Source organism: Balaenoptera acutorostrata, chromosome 16 (genome assembly GCF_949987535.1).
Source record: "Balaenoptera acutorostrata chromosome 16, mBalAcu1.1, whole genome shotgun sequence".
Classification (NCBI taxonomy): Eukaryota; Metazoa; Chordata; class Mammalia; order Artiodactyla; family Balaenopteridae; genus Balaenoptera; species Balaenoptera acutorostrata.
In genome coordinates this window covers 74,735,367-74,750,896 of record NC_080079.1, presented here as the reverse complement: position 1 = coordinate 74,750,896, position 15,530 = coordinate 74,735,367, and the positions used below count along the sequence as shown (strand labels likewise).

The window sequence follows — 15,530 nt, the reverse complement described above, 5'->3', positions numbered from 1 at the left end:
TTGCAAGAGTTTTATATGAAAGGAATCATATAGTATTTAAACCTCGTGGGACTGGCTGTTTTCACTCACTGTAGTTCAGTGAAGATTCTTCCAGGTTGTTGTATGTCGGCAGTTTGCCCCTTTTAATTGCTGAGCAGTATCCCATAGTATGGAAACCACGGTCTGTTTAACAACTCACCCACTAAGGGACATCTGGGTTGCTTCCAGTTTTTGGCTATTATGAATAAAGCTGCCAGGGACATTTGTCTATGGGTTTTTGGGTGGACATAAGTCTTCACTTCTCTGGCATAATTGCCCAGGAATATAATTGCTGGGTCACATGGTAGTTTTTTTAAAGAAACTGCCAAACTTTTTTCAGAGAAGCGATACAATTTTACATCCCCACCAGCAATGCGTAAGGGATCTAGTTTCTCCATATCCTTGCAAGTATATTGATGTTTTCACTATTTTATACTTTAGCCATTCTAATGGGTGTATAATGATATCTCACTGTGGTTTTAATCTACATTTCCCTAATGACTTATGACATTGAACATCTTTTTCTGAGCTTATTTGCCATCAGTATGTCCTCTTCAGGGAAATGTTTGTTCACGTCTTTGCTCACTTTCTAATTGGATTCTTTGTGGGTTTTTTGTTTGTTTTGTTTTGCTTTTCTTACTGCTGAGTTTTGAGGGTTTTTTTAATATATTCTAGATACTAGCACTTTGTTGGATATGCTGTTTGCAAATATTTTCTCTTTTCATACTTTTAACAGTATTTTACAAAGCAAAAGTTTTTAAAAAGACGTTCTCGTCAAATGCACATGGACAATTCTCCAGAATAAACCATGTGTTAGGCCATAAAACAAACCTCAATAAATTTAAAAGGATTGAAATCATGCCACATATGTTCTTCAGCTACAGTGGAATGAAATCGGAAATTAACAGCAAGAGGAAATCTGGAAAGTTCCCAAAGATGTATAAAATAAAGCTACTTAACCAATGGGTCAAAAAACAAATCACAAGAGAAAATAAAAAATATTTTGTGATGAATGAAAATGAAAACATAATATATTAAAACTTATGGTATGTAGCAAAAGCAGTGCTCAGAGGGAAATTCATAGCTGTAAATACCTAAATTAAAAAATAAGAAAAATCTCAAATCAATAAACTAGTCTTCCATGTTAAGGAACTAGAAAAAGAAGAGCAAACTAAACCAAAGCAAGCAGACAGATGGAAGTAATAAAGATTAAAATGGAGAGAAATGAAATAGATAATAGAAAATCAATAGAAATAATAAATTACACCAAAAGTTGATTCTTTGAGAAGATTGACAAAATTGGTAAGCCTTTACCAAGAATGACCAAGAAAAGAAGAGAGAAGACTCAAATTACTAAAATCACAGAAGTGGGGACATTACTACCAGCATTACATAACTGAAAAAGAATTCTATGAACTACCGTGTACCAACAAATTAGATAAACTAGCTGAACTGGAGGAATTCCTAGAAACACACACCCTACCAAAATGGACTGAAAAAGAAATGGAAAATCTGAATAGACCTATGACAAGTAAAGGGAGTTAATTGGTAATCAAAAAACTCCTAACAAAGAAAAGCCCAGGATGAGTTGGCTTCCCTCTGGAATTCTGTAAAATGTTTAAAGAAGAATTAACATCAGTCCTTCTCAAATCTCCCAAAAAAGAGTGGAGGAAGGAATAGTTCCTAAATCATTCTGTGGGTCCAATATTACCCTGATACCAAAGCCAGACAAAGTCGTCACAAGCAAAGAAAACCTTAGACCAATATCCCTTATGAATATAGATGCAAAAATCATCAAAAAATACTAACCCGGTTGAAACTTGCGTATATATTCAACTTAAAAGGTGACAGTGTCCTTATTTAGTGTCTGGCTGCCTTCTCATTGTCCAGATTGCCCTAATGCTGCCTGCCGCATGAAGAGAACTGTTGCAGGAAGGGGACTCCTTCCAGGGCCAGCAAGTGGGCTCTTGTCTAACACTCAGAAATGTGTCTGAGGAGACACACGTGCTGACAAAGCAAGAGACTTTATTGGGAATGGGCGCCCGGGCGGAGAGCTGCAGCGTCAGGGAACCCAGGAGAACTGCTCTGCCACGTGGCTCGCAGTCTTGGGTTTTATGGTGATGGGGTTAGTTTCGGGATTGTCTCTGGCCAATCGTTCTGACTCAGGGTCCTTCCTGGTGGCCCGCACATCGCTCAGCCGAGATGGATTCCAGCGAGGAGGATTCTGGGAGGTTGGTAGGACATATGGACTGACGTCTCCTCTCTCCTTTTGACCTTTCCTGAATTCTTCTGGTCGGTGGTGGCGTGTTAGTTCCGAGTTCATTACCAGGACCTCCTGTTGTAAGAGAACTCATGCCAGTGGCTACTATGGTGCCTGGCCAGGGTGGGCGGGTTCAGTCAGTGGTCGCCCTCACAGAACTACAGGCCATCCTTCCTGGCTTTGCCATATATCAACAGGCACTCTAGCCAGTCACACTTCCCCATCAGAAATGGGAATACTTCTCCCATAAATTGTCTGTGTGTGCTGACAAACTGGAACCCGAAGCAGTAGAATTAAGTAAATTACTGTTAAATTATTTAAGCCCCTCAGATGAGGCCACATAAGAGAGAAGGTGCTGGATTTAGATGAGGGAGGCAAAGCTTGAAGGGAGGGAACCAGCCCTGCCGTATTAACATAAGAAAGGGATGCTTTGAGTAAGTCAGTTTCTCTGGGAAAGACCAATGATATTACTAGACTCTCGGCCTGTGGCGCTCAGCGTGGCCTAGCAATGAGCCTTGGCTTTGCCAGGCAGGGGCTAAGAGCACACACCGCAGATGCCCACCTAACCACACCAGCATTCTGTACTTCCCCTGAGATTGTGGAATGAGTTGGGAGCCCGCTTTTTCTCTCTGAGAAGCAGAACCGATGTTCATGCAATAGGACAGTGAAGGCAGAAATCCAATTACTGAGCTAATTAGCACCTTTGTGTGGTAAGCACCAAATTTACAGAAGGAAAGCACTGGAGATAAGCTCAAAATACCCAGTATGGTTGACAGTTGGCCTTCTTAGAGAGTCTGGTGGCGAGCCAGAGGCCCTGGGGCACACAGGCAGCATGGCTTAGTTACCGCTGATCAGAATTTAGCACTCTGCGTCCAGAGCCTTTTGCAAAGATAGCCTTCCAGTTAACATAGTTCTAGAAGGTGTTTTAATTCCGTAAGGAGTTTGGTAAATGACTTTCTTTTGTCTCAGTCCCACTTTAAAAATTGTTTATTCTGCTGCTGAAAATTCCATTTGTCCTAGGTCTTAAGGTGAAATTAAAATTCCATTTAGGGACTAACTATGCCGACATGGGATTCCAGCCTTCATTAGAAAGAATTCTGTTGTTTGCTTTATTTTCTGCCACCCCGGGTTTTTTATTTTCGGAGCCGATCTGAGGGTATTTGCAAGGAAAGTGAAGCAGTCATAGAACATTGTGCTGGGGTTAATGGCCTTTTTGAGCTGTAACAGAATATTCCTCCTTTCCAACCCATCTGTAGAGTCTGTTTTACAAAACTCAAGTAGGATCCTGCCTAGATGGTTCTCAAATATCTGAGACATCGGAGGAAATGAGAATACTTTTTTTTTTTTCTGAAGACAAACTTTCTTATTTATTTAAAATACAGATGCATCTAAACATCTTGTTAATCTGCTCTGATTCCCAAGAGACAAGTTCACGAAAGAAGTCTGCATTCTGAGGTTTCTTAAGCACCAAAAAATGCTCTTCATTTAATCACACGCAGTATGTCAACAATCACATTGAAATGTTATCTAGAAGCAGTCTCCTTTTTTCTTAGCAGGTATTATCAGAGAAAAACACTTCAGAAGCAGTATTATCTTTGACTATTCATTTATTTTGTCAACAAATGGAGTGACTGCTGCTTGCCAGATGTCAGCAAAATGGTACCTCACGGTCCTTAGGGTCTGATGTAAGAGGCAGATGTAATCAAATTATCATGTGAGAAATGGAATATTGCTGAGTATTTGGGTCTACTTTTCAAATTAATAAATGCAATATTCTTTAAAAAAAAAAAAAAAAGGAAATGGAGTATTTCCTGCCATGTCAGTAAACAAAGGATGTCACAGTCATCAGTAGTTGATGGTGAGCTGGTGAGCCCCGAGGAAACTCAGGAGGGAAAAGAATACCTGTCACCTAGCAGCCATCAGACTGCAGCCACTCCCTAAGGTGAGCCCTGGGGAAACTCAGGATGTGAAAACACAGGATACTGGCCCGAGAGAGCTGAGGTGCACGTCAAAGGAGTGATTTCAGTGAGCCCAGACTCTTGCATCTGCCCATACACAGAAAAGTGCTGAATTCCTTAGCTTGAGATATCTGGTTTTCTTTAATTAACAATAATCTTTTGACGTTCAGACTACCTGCCCTTTTGTTGCAAAACTTCTATGTAACCTGGCTCCCCGCTCACCTCCTCCGAGCAGTTCTCTCAGGGTTACTTGAGATGCTGCCCTCCCTGGCTTGAATTCCTAGAAGTTCCCGCCAAATAAAACATAACTTTCAACTTTTAGGTTGTGAATATGTATATTTTTTTAGTTGACACACACAAAGATGTGTATGATGTAGAGTGAAGGCTCCAGAGGCAGCCCACCTGGGTCCAGATCTCGGCTAGACCACTCACGAGCTCTGTGACTTTGGACATTTAATCCACGGTGCCTCAGGTTCTTGCTCTGTGAGAAGAGGTATATTAATAGCACCTAAGAAGGTGGTTGTGAAGATGTAATGAGTTAATACATGTAAAGTGCTTACATGAGTAAGTGCTACATAAATGTTAACGGTCAGCTTTAGTAGTAATATTAACTTGACACGTGCTCCAAAGGGGAGGTATGAAAGTGCACACGACACGTGAATCTCGCCCAGAGCAGGTGCCAGGAAGGCTTCCCTGAGAAGGTGATACTTGATGGGAAGGATTAGAGGAGTCAACGAGGAAAAGTGGGTGGAGCTGGAAAGGAAGTCCTCCAAATAGAGGACACAACAGGTGTAAAGGATGCAGGGGAGGGAGGGAGGGAGAAGGAGGTCAGGGCGTGTTGAAGGTGCGGAAAAAGAAGGCCAGGGTGGTTGGAGCACAGAAAGCAAAGGGCAGAGGGATGGCAAAGGCAGGGGCCAGGCATGGTAAAGATCGGACCCTCATTATGTTCAAGCTTGTATGGTTTAGCCATATGAAATTGCCATTTTTGCAAGTCATAAACAGTTGAATATCATCAACTTCATGTGGTTGATGTCAGTTTCACATTTCATCCTTCAAAGGATGACGAGACCACCACTCAATGTCTGAAATAAGTCAAAGCTGGTCCGGCACGGTCCCTCCAAGCACAGCAGACTGTTGCACTTAAAAAGGGTTTTCGGGACATGTGAAGGTCAAGGGCCAGTGAATTTGAGAGACATAAGTGGGCTGATACCCTCTGCAGGGCAGTCACTTGGGGAGTGACTGTTGACCCCTGAGAGGTCTGGACTGAGTCTGTGCCTCACCAGCTGACTTTCAGAAGCAAGGGGCCACCATGGGCTGGCTGGCTTGCTTACCAAAGCTGTAAGTTGAGGTGGGTTGTCATAACTGAAAAGGTTTAAAACTGGTTCTGGCGGCCACTGGTTACCATGGCTACAGACAATCCACCTTTTCCTAAGCTTGTGAGAGCTGTTTTTGTGGTTCAACCTAAGAAAGGCCTATAAGAATGGGCCCAACTCTTGAAAGCAAGTAGTGAAGACATAGCTAATCACGAATTTTCTGGAATCAGTTTGAAAAGAAAGATAGCTATGTGTGCACTGCTCTGAAGTTCTGAAGGTGAGGGACAGTCCATTGGCAGTTCAAATGCTTGCTTTTATTTTGTGGACCGAGTGCTCAAAACTGATAAGGATGAAGGCCAATCTCCCATATCCTAAGTGCTAGTCATCTCTTCCCTCTATGTGTTTTCTGTATTTTTCCCTCCCTTCCAACCCCTCCTTCTTCCGACAGCCTTGTCAAAGCGGAGCCAACACCCTAATATGTGAGCTCCATCCCCCCTGCATTTCCCACTCACACAGCTGATTCTGTGAGCCAGCTCTCATTTGGAGGGATCTAATCAGGACCTCTTCCCCTTTTGTGGCCCCCTTCTAGTACAAGGCACATGGATAATTCCAACACAAGACTGGTGGTCCAGATTGAAAAGGATCCAGGTAAGAGGATATCTTCGTTCTCTCTTTTTATTTATTTATTTTGCTGTGTAGATGGATTCCTTCAATCCAAAAAGGGGAATTAAGTACTCACTATGTTTTAATCATTGTGGGGACAATGCATGTCTTGGTAAATACGCTGATGGTAAAAATGAAACTGTGCAAATAGAACTGATCAAGTATCCTGATTTGGTTTAGAAATGCATTCCTCCATTATTTAGAAATGATTAGATATCTTTTCAGTATTGAATGACCCTGTTAAGACATTTTAGTTTGTGTATGCTAAACGTCGAATATAGACAATAAACCTTGGTATTAGTCTTCTGGCAAAAATTTGTTTTGAAAAATGTCAGTGTTATGATGTCCTTAAAGGCAAGCAATTCCAGGATCTAAGACCCAGAAGTCTTCAGAAACTTTGTACCACATTAAGCTATGGAAAGATTTACCTGCCAGAAAATTACTTTTTTCTTGCTGTAATCTATTTCACTTTTAACCATTCGACCTCTTTTTTCCTCATATCAGTATGCAAATTTCAACTATTCTGTATTTTTATCCAACTCACTCTCTCTCTCCCTTGGGCCAAAAATGTTGTCTAGGAAGAATTGTATCATGCTTATTAGCTATGTTTGAATGGCATGTACATGATTAATTTGAAATCATGATTTGGAGCTTGAAAATACCTGAAGAGACAGGTTTATTTTTTGTTTAACTTTACGTCAGCCCAACTTTAAGGGGGCATGGGTTGGGGTATAAGTATGTCTAATGTGGATCTGTGGGACTCTGTAACTTTGCAGGGCCATTGATATTAGGCATATGGACAGTTTCATAAGTGCATTGCACCTTTAGTTGTTCATAATTTTGTCTCATTTTAATCTAATTATACAGATGCATGGTCAGTGTGTTCTAAGCTCTCCACTTTAAGTGGTTTAAATTCTTTTGTTTTATTCAAACATCAAACAGTTTGAACAATTAAGCAAAAGTTAATTCTCTCATTCAGGCCTTTCCTTTAAAAGTGCTAGAGACTCAAAGTAATCTCTAATTAGTGTCTCAGGATGCATGCTGGTTCATCATAGAAAATGAATATCATGGCAGGTCAGGAAGGCTTCATCTACATAGAAAGTTAAGCATACTGATACTTTATTAGACAACATGACATGACTCAGTCCATAGGACAGTTCATTTCTTGCCATTAATCATGATTAGGTTATAAATGCACTAATTTCAATTCAGCTTTTAACTGGCATGAATGCCTAGCAATGATATCCATAGTTTGATAGTGTTATTTTGTAGATTTCTTAGCGGTGGATCAGTGCTCTTCCTTATGTGGATGCACTTGGGGCCACTCTGCACCTTCCTGCAGCTCCAGTCATGCTCTGGTTCTCAAGGGTACAGAGCAGAGAAGCTCCGTTCAGATCTCTAGGCTTTATCTCGAACTTCCCTGAATCTCTGTCTCTACTCCAATAGCTGGCCTAGAAGGGGTCCATGAGCTTTGCTTTAGGCCTTTTCTCTTTGGGGCAACTCTATGCTTCTCTGACTTTCCAGAGCCAGAATTTACTCCCCAAAGAAAAGATGCTCTTAAAATAAAAGCACTGATGGCAAACTTTCCTCCTAGCCCCTCCCAGTACTTCTAACACCCCCAAGACCACAGACCAGGAGGACTTCCCAGTTTACCCATTCTTCTCAGAAAAGGTTCTATCCTTCATCGTGAGACATCTGACAGAGGAAATAAAAGGAGTCTGGGCCCAGCAGGGAGATGACAAGAAATGCACTACAAAGCCCCAGTTTCACGCCCCTGAAACACAGTAGCCTTCCACTGGGAAGCAGGGCGATCCGTCACTCCATCTCCTTTGCTGTATCCTTCCTCCTTCTTGGGGTCCTGATCCACCTGATTCGAATGGCTAAGGTTAAACAAACAAGCGACAGTTGACAATACCGAGTCCTGGCAAGGATGCGGAACAGCTAGAATTCTCAGTCCCTGAGACGGGACTGCAAAACAGTCCAGCCACTTTGGAGAACAGCAGTGCCACTTCTAGGGGTTGACTCAAGCGAAATGAAAACGTGTTCACATAAACTTCTGTTCATGAGTACTGTGAGTGGCTTTACTCATCGTCACCAACACTGGAAACAACCCAGAGGTCCTTGAGCTGTTGAACGGATAAGCAAACTGTAGTAGCTGCATACAAAAGAAACAGAACAGACTGCTGCTGTATACCACAGTATGGGTGAAACACAGATGCATCATTCTAAGTGGTGGTTACGTGACTAGAGGCATATGTTAAGACTCATAGGATTGGACACTAGAAAGGGTGAATTTTACTCTCTGTAAGTTATTCCTCAATAAGTCTGAGTTTGATATACATATATAACTTAAAAACAATAAATTGCCTCAATATATAATAATTTATATCTATGTATATAATATATAAAATATAGGTTTGTATATAATATATATAGATTTGTATATAATATATAATACTAGTAATGGTTATTAATATTGTTGAATGTATGTATACTGTTTATTTTCTGTATATAATATATAATACTAGCAATAATTATTTATATTGTAGAATATATGTATGTATGTATATGTATGTGTGTGTGTGTATACACACACACACACACACATAGTTTATTATCTGTAAATTATATCTCAATGAAACCCTGGAGTTACTCGATGGGAATGTTCTCAGAGGCAAAATTTCTCTTAATGAAGCTGTATCATCTATGGTGTTATCTATTATTTAACAGATAGTTAGTGATTCTCTACTACGTGTTAGGAATTCTGCCAGTACTGGGATACAAAAAGAAGCATATTCAGTCTTCCTTCAGTGTTGGGTGCATTGGAGAAATTGAATGTTAATCAAATAACCATACATACATATACACACAAAAAAACAGAAGTCAAATTCCAACTGTGACAAGCGCTTCAAAGCAGAGGGTCAGAGTCCTGACAGCCTGTAACAGGGGACTTGGCCTGGCGAGGTGGTCACTGAAGGCTTCCCTGAGGTGGCCATCGAGCGGAGGTCTGAAGAATCATAGCGGTAATAAGCCAGAGAGGAACGGAAGGAAAACCCAGGCAGAAAGATCAGTCTCTGCAAAGGCCTGGGCTGGGCAGGGGCCTGTGAGTCACTCAGCTGAGAGAAGTTCTGTGTTGCTGAGCATGAAGGATGAGGAAGGGGTTAGTGGGAGGTGCAGATGGAGAGTGAAGTGGGGAGCAGACCGCACGGCGCCCCTGGTGTGACCGTACACGCTGGGTTGATCAGGGCTGTCCTAGCTTATTCCTATGAAGGATAACTTATGGGACCCTATTATAGGCGATGTTATAAAGTTGTCTCTATCTTAAGAGCCCTGAGAAACCGCTTTGAATCATGGGCTGGGGGATCCTGGATGCCACCTTCCCCTTTTCAGTTTGGAAAGCTTGTTCTGGCTGTGAGGTAGAGAATCGATGAGCGAGCAGGTCCCAGTGAAGATGCATAGGTGAGTCACATGACCACTGTGGTCATCTACTTGAGAAATCATGGAGCTTGGAATAGGGTAGGGGTAATGGGAATGGAGAAAAGTAGGAAGGTGCAAAAAATACTTGAAGAAAGTAAAATTGAGAGACTTGGGTGGGAAGGAGTGGGAAGAAAGATCCCTAGGTTGTGGCCGACTGGATGGTGGTGCTGTTGGCTGAGGTGGAGAACAGAGGTGGGGACCTGACCTGGACCACTGCGGGGGGAAGCATCTGAAACATACAAGAGATGTTAGGTCCATGAGGAAGTAGACGGGTTGAGAGCCCAGGCCAGAGATCTCAGCTGGAGGTAGGAATTTGTCAGGTGTCTCATTTAGACAGGAACTCAATCCATTTGTGCAGATGACATTGACCAGAAAGAGTATAGCGGGAAGAAATAGGAGGGTGTCACCACCCTGACAGGCGAAGTGTCTGAAGATCTGATTCACCCCTAATCAAGTGACAGCTCTCTGTCTCCCAGGTCAAGTACGTTGGAGTCGGACTCACTTGGCATATTATTTCTCATCCTGTCTTCAGGGAACGATGGCAACAACCTCAATTCCATCTTTTACGAACACTTGACAAGGGCCCTCCAGGAGTCCCTCTGTGGAGACCTCGTCCTTGGCCGATGGGGTAACTACAGCTCTGGCGATTGCTTTATATTGGCTTCAGATTACCTCAATGCTTTCGTTCACCTGATTGAAATTGGCAATGGCCTTGTCACCTTTCAACTTCGGGGACTGGAATTCCGAGGTAAGAATCTCTTTATTGTCGGAAGTTGTCGGAAGTCAGTCATTTGAGTTAATTATCATGGGAAGCTTTAATAAGAAGTCACCCTTAAAAAGGAAGAATGGAATGCCTGTCCTACAGAATGAGAATTAGGGAACTTGCTATAATCACTTTGTTCCATGTATTTGGATATAACTAAACCCCAGTCATCTGAGGTAATAATAAGGTGAAACGTCTGGTGTAAACCTTCAGAGTAGCAAGTCAGGGTTTTGGTTTCATTCCTTCTGGGAAAAACTCAGAAGCAATAAGAGGGTGTGGACCATATGGAACCTGGTTCCTTGGGTTACGAGTGTCATGGTCTATTGTGAGTGAGTCATTTAGTGTCTCTTAGCTTTTTTTTTTTTTATCATCTGTAAAATGATAATAATAAGAAGAATGGCTGCCTCATAAAGTCGTTGTGTGATTTAAATGAGATCACGTACATGCAGGCACTACATGAATGCTTACTGCCCTGTGGTTACTGAGTTGGCCTGAATCTTGGAAGTATGACTCTGCTTTTTCCATGAATCAGACGCTGCAGTTGTGTCGTGATCACGCAGGGATCAGTATCACAGATGTACTCATGGGCCCGTCTCCGTCTCCTGGGTTCTTTGTTTATCCTTCATTCCTACACGCCTTTCTCCAGTACAACCCTCCCTCTGTGTCAGGCAATGTTCTAATGCTGGGGATGCAATGGGCACGTGACCTTGAGTGTTACCCTCATGACGTGGAAAATAAACAAGTAAACAAATGAGCAAAGCAGTCACAGCTTGCAGAAAAGGTATAAGGAGGTGAATAAGGGTCTGTGACCTAAATCACTGCAGAGGGTGAGGAGGTGGTACATGAGATGGGATCGTCAGGGAAGGATCCTGAGGAGAACAGGAGGAAGAATGTTCTAGGCCCAGAACTGGGAAGTGCTGAATGTCTGAGTCGGGAGCAACCAGGGAGGAATGACCTGACCAGAGAGGGCGGGAGGCTGGGTCACGGGGGCCTCCTAGCCAGGGGGGAAAGGGCTGCATTTTTTTTCTGTGCACAGTGGGGAGCCATGGAGGGTTCTGGAAAGGGGGATGACTGACCTGGTTTGCACTTGAAGAGCTCGTTCTGGTAGCCGTGCGGAGAGGGTACCAGAGGGGACGAAAGCAGAAATGGGGGGACCACTTAGGAGTGTCCTGTCGTCACCCCAGCAGGAGAAGAGGGCGGAGGCACAGACGTGCTGGGGGGCTTGGAGGCGGCCGGGCAGGCCCACGTGTTGGGGTGAGGGAAGGGGGGGGCGCACAGCCTGCTCCCCGCTTTCTAGGTCGAGTGCCGGGTGGACAGAGGTGCGTTTACTGAAACTGGGAAGCCTGGATGAGGGGCAACGCTTCCGGATTTGAGGGTGCAATCAAGAGCTCCCTTTTGGATATTTTCAAATGCCCTTGATTCATCCAAGTGAATATGTCAGGTAGCTAGTTGGACGTATGAGTCTAATATTCACTTGGGAGACATTTATTCAGCACTGCTCGTATGTCAAGCACTGGCTCAGGTGCTTGGAGTACAGAAGTGAAGGCCCCGCCTTAAGGAGCTTGGAGCCTCGTCGCAAGGCAGACATGCGATGGGCAATTACTGCTCCGCGAGGTGAGTGTTAAGGTGGCACTGTACCTGGGATGCTTGGGGTCCAGAGAAGGGGCACTGGAATCAGCCTGGAGTCTGGTTGGCTCGACAGAGGAGGGGCTGCAGTTGAAACAGAGAGGAGGGAACCGCTGGTGTGATGACAAAGAGGCACGAAGGAGCCAGATGTGTTTTCCAGGTGTTTTGGGAAGAAGGGGTCACAGAAAATGCTAGAAAGGTAAACAGGAGTCAGGTCATGGCCATCCAGAGCCTCACAGTGACAAAAGGACACCTTTCACCCAAGAACAAATGGCCATTACTTCACTTTTTAACAACTATTACCTAAAGAGGATTCTTGTGCATCCTTAGAAATTCTAGGAATCTAATTTAGGGAGCTTATTTTGGAAAAGGTTTTTGAGCTGAGGGAGTAATGATCAGATTGTACAGAAAAGAGAGGCAATGTTTCCCTGGCATTTTGCACAAATGCCAGAAAATGCCACGAAAGGTGGTGGAAATTAAGTATCTCTGGTGCAGTAGTGCAATAGAATTGCCTATTTTGAGAGCTTTCCATTTTTCCCGGAATTCGAAGGAAGAACTTTTAAGGTTCGCTGAGTTAAATCTGAGTTATTGTTATAGCACAAGTTCTATGTGGCTTACAGCTTTTTTTGCAAACTTAACCCATCTTTGAATCGAAGGGCTCAAAGTTAATTAGATTCTGGAAGTCTGCAGTACGTTGTCTGGCAGCTCCTCATCACCAACAGGGGTTCTTTTTAAAAAAAAAAAATTTATTGACGTATAGTTGATTTACAATGTTATGCTAATTTCTGCTGTACAGTAAAATGACTCAGTAATACACATATATACATTCTTTTTTACATTCTTTTCCATTATGGTTTATCCCAGGATATTGAATATAGTTCCCTGTGCTCTACAGGAGGACCTTGTTGTCCATCCATTCTATATGTAACAGTTTGCATCTGCTAACCCCAAACTCCCAGTCCCTCCCTCTCCCTCCCCCCCTCCCCCTTGGCAACCACAAGTCTGTTCTCTATGTCTGTGAGTCTGTTTCTGTTTGATAGGTAAGTTCACTCGTGCCATATTTTAGATTCCACATATAAGTGATATCATATGGTATTTGTCTTTCTGTCTGACTTACTTCACTTAGTATGATAACCTCTAGTTGCATCCATGTCGCTGCAAAAGGCATTATTTCATTCTTTTTGATGGCTGAGTAGTATTCCACTGTATATATGTACCACACCTTCTTTATCCATTCATCTGTCAATGGACATTTAGGATGTTTCCATGTCTTGGCTGTTGTGAATAGTGCTGCTATGAACATTGGGGTGCTTAAATATTTTTGAATTATAGTTTTGTCTGGATATATGCCCAGGAGCGAGATTGCTGGATCATATGGTAGCTCTACTTTTAGTTTTTTAAGGAACCTCCATACAGTTTTCCATAGTGGCTGTACCAATTTATATTCCCACCAATAGAGTAGGGGTTTTTAATCTACCACAGTGAATGTTTTGGTCTCAGCTCGTACGAATTGTTTTCTTTTTTGGCTTAACCATTCCTGTCTAGGGCTGGCTACCGGCCCTGGCCCCTTGGTGCTGCTCAGCCTCCAATGGGTGGGATGAGGCATCTTCACAGCTAGGTGGTCTCCGGGCTCCAAAGGGGGGAACACAAACACTGCAAGGCCTCTTATGGCTCAGCCTCCAGGACAGGCACCAAGTCACCCCTACCGTCTTTCACCAGCCCCAGCCAATCCCAAATACAGCTCAGACTCAGGTGGTAGAAAAGGGGCCCTGTCACACTGCATGAGCCACTGGGGGCCAATCTTATAACAGCATACCAGACTCCAGAAACGTCACTGGGTGAAATATGGAAGGAAGCTGGGGACCAACATAGATGTGTTGGGCACAAGACAGAGGCAGTGATCGTGCAAAGTGATTGCCCAGGAATGAAGTCTTGAGAAAAAAAGCCTGCCCCGATACCCCTCACTCTTGTCCAATACCTTTTCCTTGGCCTAGTTCTACTGGAGTTTGGAACACAGGGCTATTGAGAGGTCATACACCTTGATGAAATCTAAATTATGCTTTTGTTGCAGGAAGAAACCAGTTGACCTAAAAAGCCCATTCTGTTTTCTATCTCTTTGCACCATCCAATACCGTATTCCCAGGGAAGATCTTATTTTCTTTTTCCTTTTTGGGTATTTCTGCAAGATATATTTTTAGGACTTCACTTTTCTTTCCGTCTTCCCATTTTCCCAAATAGCAGGCTTTATTTTGGTCACATTTTCACCTCCTTCAGCACAACCTGGGGCAGTCAAAATACAGATGCGTTAGACCTCTGTCCTGAAGCATACCAAAGCCACCAGTGAACAGACGAGCTGCTCCCGGCACAAGTCAACTCTGACTCAGGAAACGAACAGTACACCCTAGAGGAAGCCTCTGCAAGGCCAGGGAGCAAGAAGGTCCGTCTGTCGTTCTCTCACTGAAAGGGGTGCATTTGTATCCATAGGAATTTTTAGTTGCAAATGACAGAAGTCATCTCTGGCTAACTGAAGCAGGAGAAGGGTTTATTGGAAGCTATTGCCCAGGGCACAGACTTGCTGAGATGGCTGGGGAAGCAGGCTTGGTGGCTCTCACACGAGAGCCTGAGATCACACGGCAGCACTGAGCCTGTGAAGGGGCGGCACGTCAGCTGGTGGACCCAGCACTGTCCTCACGTCACTGACATCATGATCCTGGACATTGGATGCTACTGCTGGTACCACTTCTGCCCCCAAAACAGGATGAATGGCCTCTGCCACCGCCTCCCTCCCAGAACGCTTTCCACACGAGCCCTGCTTCTTTGTGTCACTAGCTCATTCGTCCACATCTGGTGTGGGTGCGTCTGACGGATGAGATGCTGAGATCACACGCATGTGCTCTAGATGCAAAGGAGAGGAGGACAAAGAGGGTCTTGACTTTTCAGTGCCTGTAGTAGGAGGTGACGACTCCCTCTCGCCGAGACGTATAACATGGGTACCTTGGTCGATGTCCTGCTGGTTGCTGGAATAGTTGAGTCCCAGATCTCAGGGGCTGACACAGTAGAGGTTTATTTTGCATTCACATAGAGTCCAATCAGTGAGAGGAAGTGGTAGGGTGAGGGGATGGCTCTATTCCATGCTGCCAGGGATCTTGGCCAATAGGAGTTCTGCCTATTCCCTAGAGCACTGCTTTCGGGGTCACCCTGGGCTTCAGTGTCAAGCTGGCAGAGAGTGGAGGATTGCATGGAAGATCGTTATGGGCCAGTTCTGAACCTGGGATGCATCATTCGCTCTTAAATTCTGTTGTCCAGAATTGACATAACTATTGGGTTGGCCGAAAAGTTCGTTCGGGTATAACATCGTATGGAAAAACCCGAACAAACTTTTCAGCCAACCCAATGTAAGAGAAATGTTGTCTAGCTGAGTACCCAGGAGAAAAAGTAAAAAGGTTTGGTGA

At 43.7% G+C, this 15,530-nt stretch overlaps 1 protein-coding gene across 4 annotated transcripts in view; it reads left to right on the top strand.

Moving 5' to 3' along the window:
- PCNX2 (pecanex 2) overlaps positions 1-15,530 on the top strand; it is a 283,000-nt gene that overhangs the window by 214,153 nt on the left and 53,317 nt on the right. For all 4 annotated transcript variants that reach the window (XM_057531598.1, XM_057531597.1, XM_057531596.1 and 1 more), the window contains 2 exons: positions 6,139-6,197; positions 10,222-10,437. In XM_057531598.1, the coding sequence (XP_057387581.1) occupies positions 6,139-6,197; positions 10,222-10,437 (275 nt within the window). The remainder of the gene's footprint in view (positions 1-6,138; positions 6,198-10,221; positions 10,438-15,530) is intronic.